The 18,576-nt window shown below is 39.8% G+C and overlaps 1 protein-coding gene across 12 annotated transcripts in view; it reads left to right on the top strand.

Annotated features, from left to right (window-relative positions):
- GUCY1A1 (guanylate cyclase 1 soluble subunit alpha 1) overlaps positions 1-18,576 on the top strand; it is a 69,413-nt gene that overhangs the window by 16,121 nt on the left and 34,716 nt on the right. For all 12 annotated transcript variants that reach the window (XR_014811968.1, XR_014811964.1, XR_014811967.1 and 9 more), the window contains exon 2: positions 17,079-17,461. Coding sequence is in view for 5 of the 12 variants with exons in the window: in XM_021100507.2 (XP_020956166.1) it covers positions 17,213-17,461 (249 nt within the window). In the remaining 7 variants the exon portion in view is untranslated. The remainder of the gene's footprint in view (positions 1-17,078; positions 17,462-18,576) is intronic.

The raw sequence follows: 18,576 nt of genomic DNA on the forward strand, positions 1-18,576 counted from the left end.
TTGGAAAAGATTTTACAGATGTATACACCTATGAAAGCACCACCACAATCAAGATAAAAATCATTTCTATTACTCTAAAAATTTTCTCTATCCCTTTCCAGTTAGTGCCTCCATTCTATCCCCAAGCAGTTGTTGATCGGCTTTCTTTACATATAAGTTTGCTTGCAGTATCTAGATTTTATGCAAAGTAATATTACAGTGTAGACTCTTATATGTGTAGCCTCATTCACTCAGATAATGATTTTGAGAGTTACTTTCTCTGTTGCATGTGTCTGCTGGTAACAGTTCTTTGCATGTATGGCTATACAACATCTTTTTCATTCATTCACTTAATCAAATACATTTAAATTTTTTCCAGTTTTTGCTTATTACAAGTAAAGCTGCTTCATAGATGTTTGTGTGAAAGTCTTTGTTTGAATTTATTTATTTATTTATTTTTTATTTTTTTTAATTTTATATTTTTAATTTTCCCACCGTACAGCAAGGGGGTCAGGTTATCCTTACATGTATACATTGCAATTACAGTTTTTTCCCCCACCCTTTCTTTGTTTGAATTTATATTTACATTTCTCATGAGTAAATACTTAGAATAGCTAGGTGGTATGGTAGGGTATGTTAAACATTTTAAGATACCACCAAACTGCTTTCCAAAGTCTTTTTTACTTTTTACATTCCCACCAGCAGTTTATGAAAAATTCCGTTTATTCCCCATGGTCAAGCCTTGGCATTGTCAGATCTTTAAATTTTTGACATTCTAATGAGATTTTATGTCATGACTAATATTATTGAAATTAAAGAAATGTTCATTGGCTAGTATTAAGTTTAGATGAGGTGATGAGGGCAGGACTATTATCAAGTCTATAGTCATACTGCTCACCACAGAACAGGCCAGTAAATTGAGAGAGAAGTTGTTGGGATAAGGAATATTGACTTTATTAAGAAAGCCAGCAGACCCAGAAGATGATGGACTTGTGTCCCAAAGAACCATCTTGCCAGGGTTTGGAGGATATTTTCTTCTATAAAACAAAGAGGGGGAGGTGAGGAGATAAAGTAAAAAAAAGATGTTGCAATATTTCCTAGTTACTGCCAGACTCTGAGTGGGGATGTGCTAATTTGTTCTTTCTGCAGCGAGTCATAGGTAGGCCTGGTCAGGAGGTTTCCTGTGTGCTAAGCAAAGCAATTCTGGCTTAATGCTCAGGCATGTGAGGCAGGGTTCCCAGAGATGGGCCATTATGTGTATTTTCAGTTATAGGCAACATCCATTTAGTGATTAACTTTTAGCAAAAGCAGTAGAATACAAAAGTTAGAGCCAAAGAAGCAGATACAATATGGAGTCAGATTTATTCTTCCCTGTTACAAGACCTCATGATGGGATTAGTGCCCTTATAAGAAGAGACACTGAGAACTAGTGCCCCTCCCTCCTCAATACCATGTGAGCATACTGTGAGAAGGTAGCATCTGCAAGCCAGAAAGACAGCTTTCACCAAAACTCAACCATGCCAACTCCCTGACATTGGACTTCCAGACTCCAGAACTGCAAGAAAATGAGTTTCTATTGTATAGGGCACCTAGTCACCTAGTTTATGGTACTTTTATGGCAGCCCTAACTGACTAACAACCCCCTTACCCTCTTCAGGCTCCCAAAACACACCACTTTTTGAACATGTGTCTTCTTCTTTTTCATTTTCATCATATCTTTCTGATTCCTGCTTTTTCACCCGAGTCATAGCATCTCTCTTCAATTTTTAAATGTAAACATCCCCCAGAGTAATCAATATGACCATCTTCTCTCTTTTACAGCCCTTTGACATTAAACAGTTTGAATTAAATTGATTTTAATGGCTTGCTTTGTGTGGAGGACCACAGATTCTTCCTGCTAACCAGTTCTTTGCTCCTTAATTAAATAATACAATTTTCAGATACATCACTACCTAGCTGTCCCACTAACAATTCAGGATCTGTGTATACAAAGCACAGTTCCCCATCCCTTTTCTCAAAATTAACTTCCTTCTGCTGCCTCTTTCTATTAATAGCACATCGTCCTTCCAGATGGAACCTCAAAGTCATCCTCGTCCTCAGACATAGTCAGTCACCACTGATGCCGGCTCTAATTTTGTAATTATCTCTAGCACCATCCTTTCCTGCCCTTCCCACAACTTCTTGCATCCCTCACACTCACTTACACTGGTCTTCCCCATGCCATGCCCTTCTGTTCATGACTTGTGTATTCAATTTCTCTTCATTGTCAAATGACCTCAGTGAATTCACCCATTTCTGTGAATAGTGAGATTTTTCTCTGCCCCAAAAAGGTAAATAAATAAATAAATAATAAAGTAATGAAAATGATAAAGGGGAAAAGAAAATAATCGACAAAAATAATAAAAATCAGTGGAACAGCTTAATTCAAAATGATAAAATAGAAAAGGAAAATATAGAGGAAAATCTTTTGGAAATTATTTCTTCTCAAGTTGTGTGTTATCTCCATAAGTGCATTTGTACTACACATACAGAAGATCCAGGGGAAATAACGGAAAAGTGAACTGTGTAGTAAAAACTTAATATATCTCTATCCCATCCATGTTTATACCAGATGGCTTCAAGCTGGTAGTCCTGTCTTTCAATTTCAGTATAAAATAACATACTGCAAGTCTAAAGTTGGATAAATTGTGATCTGCATTGGGTAGATAGATTAAGGCTGGAAACATACTTAACTTTCATTTAAGTGGCAAAGACAGGATAATGAGGATGGGGATTTAAAAAATATGTTTAGAGAATTTAAAAAGGACTAAAGATAGCTTCTTGAGAAAGTGCAAAAGATGATGATAAAATCATGAAAAAGAGCCTGGGGAAATGTTTTAAAAACCGTGGATGGCCAAAACCATGTTACTGGGCATATTAATATTAGTATAACATGTCCATGAATTCTAAGTCTCCAGTTGGACTAAAATAGAGCATGTTTGATAACTCTTGAATGATCAAGGATGGAACTTTAAATTACAAAGGGTAAAATTTTTATCAAAGAAGTTGCAGCAATTGTGGGGAGGGGGGTCCACAGAAGGGAGGGCTTCTCTGCATCTCTGTTGAGGAGGCGATTGAGAATGTGGGAGTGAACTCTAAACTCAAGGTCAAATTAATTGCCTCAGTTTCTGTCTGACCCCTGTACCTCAGGAGCCTTGCAGTTTGGGCCAAATCATAAGATTTATGTTCTGCCATCTGCCAATGGGAAGGCTGGCAATAAACAGTCTCTAATGTCTCTTAGAGTTTGAAACTTCTGTTATGTCAATGCCCATGTCTTCATGTTGACTTTGATGTAAGAGGTACTGAAACAAGGAAGAAATATTATTTGGGTTTTCTCTGAGCAGGGAAGTTTCTTTGAAAGCTCTGTATTTTCAGTCAGAGAGGAGAAGCCAGTAAAACAATATGGTTGTGGTTTCAGAGTTAATGGGAAAGAACTCAGCCTTCTCAGCATGTATGTTGTGAGTATCCAAATATATGTTCCTGCAGTGTCTATGTTCAGAAGCCAAAATGGCATTGCTGGTAATGATTTCTTCTGAACTAATCACCATATAAAAATTCAGAGTGAATTGAATTTGTATCTGAAATTGTGGCATTTCTTTTGCTGGCCTAATTCCAGTAGAGGCTTCAAGGATCTGTCTATGTCAGCCACAAAATACATTTCTGATTCTGTCTCAAGAATCAGAAAGAAAAGAAAAGAAAAAAGAAAAAAGGGATCAGAAAGAGCTGTACTGTTGAAAACTCAAGAAGGATCCTGACTGGTTAGCCTGTAGACTGGTTAGCCTCTAACCAATCAGAGTCTCCTTCCCCCTTGAGCTGCTGAGAAACTTCTTCTCCTGGGTCTCCTGTTGAAGCACTGAGTGAATTGTAGGAGAGGTCTTACTCAAGATGTAACTTTCTTCTGTGTAAGTGTTATTCTAATCCAGCTCTTCTTTTCACTTTCATTAGCCTTTTCCCTAGGATTTTAAAGGAAAATTTCTCAGAAAAATATTCTTTCCCAGAATTCCCACTGTGGTGCACAGGTTAAGGAGCTGGTGGTATCTTTGCTGTAGCTTGATGTTCAGTCCCCTGCCTGACACAGTAGGTTAAGGATCTGGTGTGGCGTAGGTTGTAGCTGCAGCTTGGATTCAGTCTTTGGCCCAGGAACTTTCATATGCTGCAGGTGTGGCTGAAAAAAAAAATATGTATACTTTCCCATAATGTATTCCTCTACCATAACCCTCCTTTTAAATATGTCACAAACACCCACAGTCTTTCTAGTTTTCTTCTTTGATTCCTAAAACCAGAGAGGCTTAAAGTAAAATTTTGTAAAAGGGGATCTCCTTAAGAGTTCAGGGGGAGTTCCCGTTGTATCTCAGTGGGTTAAGAACTTGACTAGTATCCTTGAGGATGTGGTCCAACCCTTGGCCTCGTTCAGTGGGTTAAGGATCTGGTGTTGCCACAAGCTGCAGTGTAGGTGGCGGATGAGGCTCAGATCTGGTGTTGCTGTGGCTGTGATGTAGGCTGCAGCTGTAGCTTCAATTCGACCCCTAGCCTCTAGCAGGTATGGCCATACATTAAAAAAAAAAAAAAAAAAAAAAAAAAAAAAGATGGTTAACGAATCCAACTAGGAACCATGAGGTTGCAGGTTCAATCCCTCACCTTGCACAGTGGGTTGAGGATCTGGTGTTGCCATGAGCTGTGGTATAGGTTGCAGATGTGGCTTGGATCTGGCCTTGCTGTGGCTGTGGCTGTGGCTGGTGGCTACAGCTCCAATTAGACCCCTAGCCTGGGAACCTCCATATGCCATGGGTGCAGCCCTAGAAAAGACAAAAAAGACCAAAAAAAAAAAAAAAAAGGAAAATGAAAAGAAAAGAAAAAAGAAAAGAAAGGAGCTCACTGGGATCCCGAAAGGGCCTCTAGCATCTGCCCTTCTGAAATATCTAGGTTCATTCCCTCAGTTCATAGGAACAATAATCTGACCTTCTATTTTAGCAGATAAATTTAATCCTTGTTTTCCAGATTAAATTTATTGGTAGAGGAATTGGCATAATAATCCTTATAGTATAAAAACAGCCCCCATATTTCAAAGTCAGTAGAATGTTGGCCTTATTATCAGACAGGCTCCTGGGTTTACTTCCTATTTCTGCAATGACCAAGGATGAGTTACTTAATCTGTGTTTTAGATTCTTCTGTAAAAAATACACACTCTCACTCCCCATAGGATGGTTGTGAAGATTAAACAAGATAATGTATGTCTTATGAGATCATAAAGTAAAGACAGTAATATTTTAGGCTTTGCTGCACCTTGGGGTCTCTGTGACAATTACTCAGCTCTGCCATTGCTGTTCCAAAGCAGCAGCCTTCAGCCACAGGCAAATGAATGAGTTTGTAGAACCTAAGAACTCCTGTTTTCCATCTACTCTCAGGCCTTCACTGCTGACACCAAATGTGTATTTTCCTCATCAAGCAATCCCAAGCACCATCTGGGTGTCCTACAATTTAATTCAGTTCTGAGACCCCACACCTAGAATTACTGTCTGATCACATGGATTAAGGACTCAGTCCCACAAGACTGCTCCCACCTCTGATCCTAATCACAAGTCCACAACCCTGGTCCTTCTAACCAACCAGCTATAAATGGAAGGTTCCTACGACCTCCTCCTTGGGTTCAATAATAGACTAGACTTCAGAATTCACACAGGATTCGGGAAAGCAGCTTACTTACTCTATCATCCGTGAGAATAGCCAGATAGGCGAGACACATAGGGACAGGCATAAATTAAAGGATACAGAACTTCCAAGCCCTCTCTGGGAGTACCACCCTCCTAACACCACCTTGCATTCACCAGCCCAAGAGCTTTCCACAACCCCTTAGGTTAGGGTTCTCTACGCAGGCTTCATTGTATATGCATGGTTGATTAAATCATCAGCCGTTAGTGATTAACTTACCCTCCAACCACCACCCCACAAAAATCTGGGTAGGAGGCGAAGTTCCAACCCTCTAATCCCATGTTGGTTCCCCTGGCAAGGAGGCCCCATCCCAGGCTATTCAGGAGTCTGAAGCCACCTGTTGCCTCATCAGCACATAAAAAGACCATCACCTTGGAGATCCCCAGGGTTTGGGGAGCTGTGTGCCAGGAAACAGAAAAGGGAGAGCGTGGGCAGGGACCAAATATATCTTTCTTATTATGGCACAATATGGCTGTGTTCCAGTGAAAGTTTATTTATGGACACTGAAATTTGAATTTCATACAGTGTATTTGTATCATGAAACTTTTTTTTTTAATTTTCCTTCACTTCATAATGTAAAAAATATTCTTAGCACAAGGGCTGGACAAAAATGGGCTGGATTTGACCCATGGGTCATTGTTTGCTAGCCCCTGCCTTAACGTGTCTCGAGTGCCCAGAGTCCTCCTCAGAGGTGTTTAGCTTAGCTGACCCTCCTGGTTGGCCCAATGCCAGCATCTCCTCCGCTGCCCACACCTTCACCACTGATGCATTGGTGCATTTCTGCCTATTCTCCTGGGTTTTCTCTCTGTTGTTTCCTGAGTGGCCAGGCCTACAAGTCTTGATTAATTTGTTCTTGGTTAGGGTGGATAAGGTTCCATCTCCAGCACAACTTACCAGTCTCAAGTTTTCGTGACTCTTAGTGTGTGGTCTTTTTCTCAAGGATCTTGGGAAAAGTTCCAAGGGCTGGATTAGAAGAATAGAGGGCCACTATCGTGTCTTCTTCCAGAGTCTTCCTCGCAAATATGACAGAACAGAGCCCAGATATTTTGACTTTCCTCTACCATAGAATGAATTCTGTGTTCACAAGATCACCCCTTCCTTCCCATCAAACAGAAGCCACCTTGATTATATCTTTATTGTTCAAAATGTTAATTAACATTGCAGTGGGTGTCTCACATCTCCCTCACCACCCAAACCTTTCTACAAAATAAGGAAAGTTTGAGAAGGTAAGTAGATAAAAGGGTTAACATTGAATCAACTTTGAGAATAATAGATAACTTATAAAAGCAGTGACTTGAGATAAGATCCCTTGTATAACAAACACTTAATCATGTGTCAATCTAGCATTCCAGGAAAAGAAAATCAGATGCCATGGAATTTTATTTCAGCTCAGTGGTTATGAGTTTATTATGTTTAAAATTTTTTCCACATTGGGAATAATGTGGATTTATAGAAAATAGTATGTACTCCAATGACATACAAACTGCTTGACTGATGTGAGGAGTTTGGTTTAATGAGTGGAAAAAGAAATTTAAAATCTATCGTAGTTCTTCAGTGTTTATTCTAATATTTTATTAAAGAAATTTGGCATGCAACTTATTTGTTAATAGAATTACATAAGATGAGACCAAAATAGAATCTTAGTGCTCTGGGCTGTGCTGTAAACTCTATTATTTTGTAATTCAATAAAAGAAACCCTAACTATTGGCATAGATACTACTTTCTTGGTATGCAGTCATGTTCTTCAAGTGCAGAAAGTTTTTTGTATTTGTGGGGCACCAAACACCTGCTATAAATCAGAGTTCCCTTGTCTTTGAAAAGTAATGAGAAAAAGTGTCAGAGATTTAAAACATGACCAGATCTTTCTGAGAAGATAGGATACATTTGTCAGTCATTTATTCAGTGACCTGCTGTGAGCATGAATGTCTTACAGGATGCCTTTGCATGCACATATTGTCTCTAATCCTCCATGTATCCCTGTTTCATCACCATTTTACCATTTTATGGGTAACAGAAGCTCGATGAAGTTAGAAAACTTGTTCAGTGTCTCACCCCTGCTGAGAAGTAATTTGATGGTTGGCATTTATTCATCACATCCTGTGCCAGGTGCTCTCCTAAGTGCTTTCTATTTATCGATGTTTACTTTCACAACACCTGTAAGAAATAGTTGTTGTTAGAATCCCTATTTCCAGGTGGAGATAGTTGAGGTAAAGTTAGACTCAGAATTTGACTTAAGTCACAGAGCTGGTAAATGGTAGAGGCACAAGGCAAACACACAGCCTTTTGTCCTAGAGCCTGACTCAGCTCTTTACATTCTGTCCTGGAGCCTGACTAAGCTCTGCCGTGTTGTGCTAACTACTTCAGAGAACAACTGCATTTATGCAAGCTGATCTCTCCAAGTCATGAAGTCTCTCTCATACTGTACTAATCGTCATCTGCAGAAATCAATCAATCTAATCAATCTCTCTATCCACACACACATATGTATCAGATACTTAAAAGACCATCATTACAGAACAGGACAAATAAATGCAGATGTGTGTATGCATCCGTATGAAGTCAAAGATGTGCTTCCAGGATTTCCTGTTGGGCTAAAATGCAAAAGAAGAGAACATGCAAAGGTTATGATGTCATTAGTCATTACTTTATCTTGCCACTTAATGAAATTTATCTCTCAGTCTACTTGTTTGATCATCATGGATTTGTTTTTGTTTGAAAATTCCGGCAGGGTATATTATGACCTAAGTCATAATGAAATCTGTAGAGTCTTAGAGAAAGTGATCTCATTGGGTGTCTTTCCCAGATGTTTAATTAGCCTTTTCAACTTTCTTGTAAATCAAGACATTTTTAAGAATACAGGCATTTCTGATACAACAAGATACAAGTGTTCCTAAAAAATCTTCTATACCACAAAACTATGCACTAAAAATAAAAGGACTTATGGGAAGAAAATATATTGGGGTGCAACCAATCAACACTTATGACCACTAACAAAAGCTGTAATAATCCTAACAAATATATAAGCTCAGTTAAGAAGACAGGATGAATTCTGATGAATACTACACTACTGTAATTATAGAACTGATGTAAGAGGGAAAAGGTAGCTCGTTTGGAAGGATTATAGGGAAGTTATAGGAAAGTGCAGAGCTTGCTGAGTTACAGAGACAGCACATAAAAGAAAACTGGATAGCAGGCTCTTCCAAGACAGGATGTATGTTCAAACTGAGCTGAGAGGAAGGACAGGGAGTGGATGAAGGTCTGTGTGAATGCCGATTTACATTGACATTATTCCCCCATTTATAACTGAGTACAAACCAAGTCACATTAAAGAAATGTGCGGTATTTACCTGCAAATAAAAACAAAATGGCCTTTTTTCTCCTTTTTTAATTAGCGTATAGTTGATTTACAGTGTTGTGCCAATTCCTGCTCTACAGCAAAGTGACTCAGTAATATGTATGATGGTTTGTTGAAAATAATATATTTTTAAAAGGAATGTCTGTGTGTGTATATATATACTCATATGTATGCACATACATAATCACTTTTTTAAAATATTATTTTCTATTATGGTCTATTCGAGGAGATTGGATATAGTTCCTTTTGCTGTACAGTAGGACCTTGTTGTCTACCTATTCTAAATATAATAAATAGTTTGCATCTATTAACCCCAAACTCCAAAGCCAAAATGGCTTTTTATAGAGTAAAAAGGAATTATCTTCCCCCCTTAATCTTTTTCATAATAATTAGTACATTTTTAGTAGATGTATTTTTAAATGATTAAGTGTCAGCAAGAAACCATTTGAGCAGTACAACTAGGGTGGGAATTATAAGAATAGCTGAAAAGTAATTTCATATATTTCAGAAATAAAATATTAAAAAGTTTATCTGATTTCCTCATGACCTGCATGACCTACCGTAAGTGGTAGTGATATTGAATTTAAAAAGATACTAACTGTATATATTCAGATTTCAGTGATCATCATTCTAAAGAGCTTTAAAAACATAGATATTTAGGATTTATAATCCCAAAGGTTTTGGTCCTTAATGAGTTATAAAATACTCTATAAATATTTCGTTGCAAAAAATAATCAGGAGTTCCCATCATGACAGCAGAAATGAATCCAACTAGGAAACATGAGGTTGCGGGTTCGATCCCTGGCCTTGATCAGTGGGTTAAGGATCCGGCATTGCCGTGAGCCGTGGTGTAGGTTGCAGACGCGGCTCGGATCTGGCATTGCTATGGCTCTGGCATAGGCCAACAACTATAGCTCTGATTAGACCTAGCCTGGGAACCTCCATATGCTGTGGGTGTGGCCCTGAAAAAAATGAAAGACAAAAAAAAGGAATCAAAATACGGTAATTCTGGAGTTCCCTAGTGGCCTATTGTTAAGGATCCAGCGTTGTAATTGCTGTGGCTCAGGTCACTGCTGTGGCTCAGCGGGTTAAGGACCCAACATATTGTCCCTGAGGATGTGGGCTTGATCTCTGGCCTGGGAACTTCTGCATGCCACCAGTGGCCAAAAAAGATAATTCTTAGAATTAAAACTCCCTACTAAAACCTTTCTATTGCTTCAAAGTTTTCACTGAATTGTCCCCTAAACCCAATGAGAAAAGTATGAATCACATCTTTTCTTTAAGAAAGAATTAATGGGGTTCCCAATGTGGTGCAGTGGGTTTGTGGCTCAGGTCACTGCTGAGGTACAGGTTTGATCCCTGACCTGGGAACTTCCATATGCCATGGGTGCTGTCAAAAAAAAAAAAAAAAAGAATTAATGTAGTGTATTAAACACAATTTTTGTCCAGTACTGTAGCTTTAGTGAGGCAGCTGTTATTAGGAGGGTTTCCTGGTATTCCTAGAGCTGGGTGGCCGTGGCCTTCAGAGCTGACCTCTTTGTTTGGGGAGGGTGATCAGTACAGGGTCAGTATGGGATCTTAAGGTAAGCACTCTCCACTCTTGATGAGAGCTGGGGACTGATGTGCACCAGTGGTCTTTTGGGAAGATGAATGCTCCAGTCTATAATCTAAATCAGACTTAGCTCTCCTGTATCTGAGCTTTAGAAGAGGGAAGAATTGCTTCCCCAAAGGAGGTTTCACTAGGAGGATTGACGTTTTCCAGCTTCCACAAGGTGTTATGTAATATTGAAAACCCCACATCTGGGCTTAGTTATGACTGGATAACCAAAGTCCTGGGAAATGTACTGTGGGCTATTTTGGTTGTCTTCCATGTCCCTAGTGTGTTCTCTTGTCTCTTAAGAAGGAGAGTCTGGGGCCATGTGAGGCCCTTTCCTTCAGCCTCACGTCCTCATATAGTGAAAGCCTGCAGATTCTCTCTCTGAGATGCTTCGGGGATTGATCCACTTTTTATCCTCAGGGTCACTTTTATTTTATTTTATTTTTTTATGGCCACACCTACAGCATATACAAGTTCCCGGGCTAGGGGTTGAACTGGAGCTACAGCTCAGGCTTATGCCACAGCTACAGCAATTCCAGATCTGAGCCATATCTGTGACCCAGCTTGTGGCAATGCTGGATCCTTAACTCACTGAGGCCAGGGATTAAAACCCTCATCCTTAGGAACGCTATGTCAGGTTCTTAACCCTCTGAGCCACAATGGGACCTCCAGGATCACTGTTTAATTCCAACCCAGATCAGCCTCCTGTCCCTCTCTGACCCATCTCTCATTATGCCTTCCAAATCATCTTTCAAAAATGCAATCACATTCTCACTTCTTAGTCATTTAGTTGATTGGCTTCAAAGATCGTTTTAGCTTATTTAGCATGTTTTACAGAACCCTTCTGTCTGTAACATCCTGACCTCAGCCTGTCTCACCTCTGCTACCTTTCTCTGGCTCTCCCTGACCACACCCTGCAGCCAGGCGGGGGTTATTTCAGTTCCTAGAACGTGACTGGGTCTGTCCTGGCCTCCAAGCATGCTGCATGCCTCTTGTTCTCCAAGATCACTCTTCACCAGGCTCCCAGTCATTGTTCAGCTTGGATGTTTCTTCCTCCTGGGACTAGGTTTAGATCCTTGATATGCATACCTGGAGCACTCTGGATAGTATGTCACACTTGGAACTATCATGTCAGAAGTTGTTTTCTTGCTGGATGGTAAGCTTTACACGATCCTTTATGCATTTCTGCCCTTGTGTCTGGAAGAATGTCATACAAGTAGTAGTACATCCATAGATCATTGTGAGTTAACAAGTGGAGGGATGACTGAATGAAGCAGGAAGCAATCCAGGGTATCAGAGAATCTAGGGGAGTGGAGGTTATGAAAAGAAAAATGCAAACGGCATGGGGAAGTCAGGTGTGTTAAGAGACTGAACTTTCAAGAGCTCATGGTTGAATTCAGCCAGGAGGTTTGGGTGACACATTGGAACCAAAAGCCAGGGCCTTGTAGGTGTAGGAATAACTATTGTCTAAGGGAGTGAACGCAGAACATGGGGCCTGTGACTAGGAGGAGTTGCAGAGCCCAGTGAAGCTGAGAGGAGTGACAGATGAAGGAGTGTGACCTTTGCCCACATTTTTCCTCCACTCTGGTGATGGAGAGACTTCATGTTCTCACCAGTTTTCCTCCTACTTTGTCCTGCTTTCCCAAAAGGGGGAAGTGTGACGAACATTTCTTACTGCCAAGGGAAAAGAAACACATTTTAAAGGGCTGACGTATGAAGTTTGTTGTTTTTTTTTTTTAATTTTTTTATTGTTATTTCCCCAATGCAATTTTTTTTCTACTGTACAGCGTGGTGACTCAGTTATACATACATGTATACATTCTTTTTTCTCACATTATCATGCTCCATTTAATGTTTTTTTCACTTTTGAGGAATGAAAATGTTTGATTTTCAGACTACCTGAAAATGAAACTGTCTTCTTGACATTTGTTTATGAAAATGGTTGCTCTGTTTTGGGCTGGAATATACACACTTTATCCTACAGTGTGTTCTGAAATTCTCTTTTCTTTCAGCTGCTCTTCAAAATCTGGACTTGGGATTTTAATTGGAAAACACAGTTCTTTGAATCACAGATTTCAGCATGGATGGGTGCTAGATCTGGTGTATAAACAGCTGGTGTAAAATAGCTTTCTCTGTTAGAGAGTACCTCAGGGTGCGTGTTGCCTCAGGATTTTTTTACATGTGGGAAACAAGGATTTTGTGCCTAATTCTTTCTTAGTGTTCATTACCTGAATAGCAGTGCATCCTGGTTATTAATATGAGGCGGGTGGATGAATCCTTATTCTCACCATTGAGGAGTTAATCGCTTACCAGTAAAAGGGAGAGAGCATTCAGTATATTTGGAGGCTGTTTAATCATCAACCTTGGGGATGACAAATACCTCCCGAGTTTCTGAGAATATAAAGCCTACTGCCTGCCAAGGCTTTGTCACCAAATTTATCACTTTAATTAATTTGTTTTTTCCTTACTACCATTTCTCCACTCAGCCCTGTACTGGATTCAGGAACTGACCAAACCATTTCTGAAGTTACTGCTAATGTTACACCTAAAAATCATCACTCATTCAGTTGAAGGACGTATTCTGTCTTCCTGGCAGGCAAACCCATGACAAATGCAAGTTTCCAAGGTATCGGCACTGGGTGCATCTGTTCATAGTGTAATTTCATCAGCTGAACAGATGAAGACTGCTAATTAGTTTGTTTATACATATGTGATTTAATGAGACTAAACACTTAACTGATCTTGAAGTAAGCACAACTTGTTTCCTGTTGCTGTTTTTACTTTAATTAAAAAAAAATGGTAGGCACATTTTCTGGAAATTCAAGCACTGTGCAATCTAAAAGAAGAAAGAATTTCAGGGAAGATTGACTGGCAAGTTGTATCTATCCTGCTCTAGGGAGATTCAAGAGGAAGATGTAAATTGAAATATTGGGTTTGGGAACAAGGGTTGAAATTCAATTTAAATGAGAAGATTAAACATCATGGAAGAATTTTCATAAGCTACATTATGCCAATCTTCTAAGTTCAAGGCTAAAATTATAATATGTATGGAGTTCACTTTGTGGCTTAGTGGGTTAAGAACCTGACATAGTGTCCGTGAGGATGTAGGTTCAATCCCTGGACTTGTTCAGTGGGTTAAGGATCTGGCATTGCCACAAGCCGCATAATAGTCTGTGGCCCCAATCTGATTTTGCCATGGCTGCTCGCATCTGCAGCTCTGATTCAATCTCTAGCCTGGGAATTTCCATATGCCTCAGGTACAGCCCTAAAAAAAAAAAATATATATATATATATATATGTGTGTGTGTGTGTGTGTGTGTGTGTGTGTATTATTAATTGACCTGTGATTATATCAGAATAGTTTATTTTAGGAAAAAGTTCCAGGCCTTCATCAACTCCAACATATAAACTTCTATTTTTGTAATGCTTTCCTTTTTTTTGGAGTGCCCTCTTTCCTAGTTATTATATTTTTATGTCACTGAAATCATGGCATTTAATTAATATAGTTCTTAAAATTTATATAAAATAACAGTACTATTGTTTTTATAAATATTTACTTAATATTATCTAATGTGCTTTCCTTGATTACTTTCAAGTTGTACAGACCTGAATGCACAGAGAGAGGCTCTGTATTTGGGGATGAGGTGGGTAGAGGAGATCAAGAAGTAACTCCCACAACAATTGTTGAAATTATATTTGGATTAAAATGCTTCCTTTAATTTGCTCTGCTTTTTACAAACTGGAGTCAGCACACCATGGCCTGTGGGCCCAATTCAGGCAGTTTTTTTGTGAACACGTCCATGGCTGTTCCTTTGTGTGTCAGCCGTGGCTGCTTTCCTGCTGCAGTGGCAGAGCCGAGTCTTGGACTGCAAAGCTGGTGTGACCTACACTCTGGTCCTTTACAGGAGGGTTTCCTGACCACGGATCTAAGCCATGGATGAGGACAGAGATTCATAAATAGTAGTAGTTATGTTGAGAGACATCACGACTAAGAAACAGACATTGGTAGAATTGAATCTTAACTGAATCCTGGTTGAGAGCCTTGGATTTCTAGGTCTTTCGGAATCCAAGTAACCATTCCTCCATCACCACATTACCTCTGGACTGGTCAGTAGTCTGCTGCAAGAGACAGCATCGTATTCTATCCTGGCAGAATATGTGTTTTGCTCATGAGTGCATAGAATCTTCCTTAGTACCTTCCTAAAGATTCATAAATTACTTGTGATCACAGATTTGGGGTTTGACATTAAGTCAAAGAGGGTCTTGGCATCCATCATCTTCCCCAAACCTGATAACCAGGAACTTCCCAGGGGCTGTCAGAGGCAAATTTAGCTTCCTTGTTTGTCCCAGTTTGATGAATTGACCATTGTTCTAAACTTATTAGTAATTGATCTGGAATAAATTACAGTCTGTTACCTTTATGTGGTAGGAGCATATTGAGAGTATTGAGGTGCATAGAGAAGAAAAAAGACATAATTGAACTCCGACTCCAAAGACTGAAATACAAGTCTTTATCCTAAGTGATTCAAGTGCCACCAGCCAATGAGCAGGAGAGTTATATGTTCTTGCTCACTTTCTTTTTTTTTTTTTCTTTTCTTTTTTTTCTTTCTTTTTTTTTTTTCTTTTTTTTTTTTGTCTTTTATCTTTTTAAGGCCACACCTGAGGCATGTGGAGGTTCCCAGGCCAGGGGTCTAATCAGAGCTACAGCTGCCAGCCTGTGCCACAACCACAGCAACGCCAGATCCGAGCTGCATCTGTGACCTGCACCACAGCTCATGGCGATACCGGATCCTTAACCCACTGAGCAAAGCCAGGGATCGAACCTATAACCTCATGGTTCCTAGTTGGATTTGTTTCCACTGCACCATGACGGGAACTCCTGCTTTCTAATATAAACTTAACCATATCTTTAAGAAAAAACTAATCCTAGTGTATAAGCTGAGCCTGATGATTTAGAAACTAGTCTAACTAGCTTATATGAGTTTGGGTTAATAGAAGCACATTGGCTGTGATTCATATGTGATTCAGATGGATTCAAACCCTAGTTCTGTCACTTTCTAGCATTTCAAAGGAAAGAAAATGACCTAAACTTTGAGCCTATTAGAGATAATAATACCTATTTCAAAAGGTTGCTATGAGCCTTAAATGTAAACACAGAGCTTAAAGCACTATACCAGGCACTTGCTAGGGGATAAGTAAATGTGGGTTCTTTCTCCCCCTTTTTTCTATGCTTTTTTATTTTACCAGTATGGAAAAAGTTGGTGGATGCCGTTAATTAAGATGATTGTATTGGTGATAGGCTGGAGTTGTTACAACCACCACTGAAAGTAACTAATGAGATAGGGGCTGTGAACTGTGAGGGAATCACAACATCAACAAAAACAAAAGTACCAGGAAAGGTGAGCCAGAACGGCCAGGCATGTGACTTTAGGAGACCTCTAGGAAGGGGGGCCTTCCTGGTCTCCTCCAGGGTTGTCTGAGTTCTGATGACATCTTCTTAGGAATCAGATGGCATTTTCTTAGAAATATATATTATGTATACATATATACATACATATGTACATACACATATGTATGTTTTTTCTTTCAGTATGTTTAGGAGACATTAGTTGGGCTATTCTGATTGTTCAGAAAAGACAAAGATTCTGAGGAGAAAGGAGTAATGATAGCAGTGATATGACATAGGCTGAAACTGGCTTCTATCATAAGACCATAGTGTTCCACTTTTGTGGAATCAAATTAGACCAAATGGGGTAAAAAAGAAAAAAAAAGTGGGAATCAGTAGTTTGTGCTAAAATCATTTTGAAGAAAATCAGACATTCCATTTGAAAACTATTAAAATACTCAAAGTAAGTATCTCACTAGTATTCTAGAATACATATATTAAATAAAGATCTTTACTAAAGGCCCCGTGCAGCATTTTTTCCCTTTTTAAATTTAATTTTTTTATTAGAGTTTAGTTGATTTATAATGTTGTGTCAGTCTCTGTTGCACAGCGTAGTGATCCAGTCACACATATACACAGATTCCTTTTCTCATACTGTCTTCCATCATGTTCTGTCCCAAGAGATTGATTGGACATATTTCCCTGTGCTGTACAGCAGGGTCTCATTGCTTACCCATTCTAAATGTAATAGTTTGCATTGGGCATTTACAACAGAATTTTTTTTTTTTTTTTTTTTTGTCTTTTGTCTTTTTGTTGTTGTTGTTGTTGTTGTTGCTATTTCTTGGGCCGCTCCCGCGGCATATGGAGGTTCCCAGGCTAGGGGTTGAATCGGAGCTATAGCCACCGGCCTACGCCAGAGCCACAGCAACGTGAGAATTTTTTTTTTAACTTGAAAATGACATAGGACTCTATGGCCTTGGCTTTTTCACACCTGTCTTTTTCTGTTTTCATAGGCGGACAGAGTCACTCCTCTTTCTGTTCTGACTTTCCACTGCCTCTGGATGCCCCAGTCACAGTGCCCCTGATCCCATAGTAGTTTCTGTCCGTCCGTCCCTGTACGAAGAACAGCCCCTGGGAGGCGATCACCATGTTCTGTGCGAAGCTGAAGGACCTGCATATCACAGGGGACTGCCCCTTCTCCCTCCTGGCCCCGGGGCAGGTCCCTCAAGAGCCAGCGGAGGAGGTAGCAGGGAGCTCCCAGACCACAGCCCTGCCTCTGGGTCAGAGTGTCCCGGAGAAGAACCCACGAGGACGTCTTCCTCAGAGGAAGACCAGCCGCAGCCGGGTCTATCTTCACACTTTGGCAGAGAGTATTTGCAAACTGATTTTCCCAGAGGTAAGTGCCTGCCCTTTCACGATTGTACTGATATTTTGAAAATGGTGGAAGAATATTTTCTTAAGGAACATGTGAACACTTGCTTTCTCACTTTCCAGGCTATAGTAGATATATAATATTTTCTGGAAACATTTAAAAACATGTTATTTTCTTTTTGGCTGCACCCGCATCATTAGGAAATGAGGGATCAAACATGTGCTGCAGCAGCCACCCAAACTCCTGGGGTGATGACGCTGGATCCTTAACCCACTCCTAAGTCCTCAGGGAACTCCATAAAAACATTCTTTAAAGCAATCATATTCTTTAATTGTGTTGAATCTTAAAATGCTTAAGATCTTGCATTCTTTCCCAAAGCATCCTGAAGTCTGATGAGCTTTATGACTTTATGACTTAACCCCTCTTAGTCTTGGCATCCTTACCTGCAAAATGGGAAAAAAAAAAAAAATCGCAACACCTACGCCCTAGAGCTTGAACATGCATTCAGTGAAATAATTTGTAGTTGTAGCCAATTTTAAGTACCCCTTCGCTGTTGGCTAATTTTTTTTAGAACTAAATTCCTTGAAGAGTAACTATTTTCTGCTGGGTTTTCCTCTTCTAATTCCAAATAACATCATATATTCCCTGCCAATTTGTTAAGGTGGGAAATCCCCCCTTGTCCTGCTGGCTTTGAATCTGACATCTCCGCTCACACCAGGCTTGAGCTGTTTCCCAGGTACAGGGTCATGGGCCAGTGCTTGCCCATGACACCCACATGTGGTGAGCTGGGTCACGTCTGGAGAAAGTTCTGCCAGCAGCACATCCTAATGTCCTTTGGAGATCTGGAGCACCACCTTTACAAGAACTCTGGAAAGGCAAATCCTGTATGATCTCACGTATATGTGGAATCTTAAAACAAAAAAATCAGAGAAAAAGAGAGCAGGAGTTCCCACGTGGCTCATAGGTTAAGCATCCAGCATTGTCACTGCAGTGGCCCAGGAACTTCCGCATGCCATGGGTGGAGAAGGAAAGAAGGAATGAAGGGAGAGAGACATGAGTGAGAGAAAGAAAGAGAGAAAGAAAGAAAGGAAGGAAGGAAGGAGGAAGGAGAGGAAGAAGGAAAGGAAGAAGGAAAGGAA

Source organism: Sus scrofa, chromosome 8 (genome assembly GCF_054392235.1).
Source record: "Sus scrofa isolate SSC_HxYL_T2T_F1_AM1 chromosome 8, Sscrofa_HxYL_maternal_Yorkshire_Landrace_v2.0, whole genome shotgun sequence".
Taxonomy (NCBI): Eukaryota; Metazoa; Chordata; class Mammalia; order Artiodactyla; family Suidae; genus Sus; species Sus scrofa.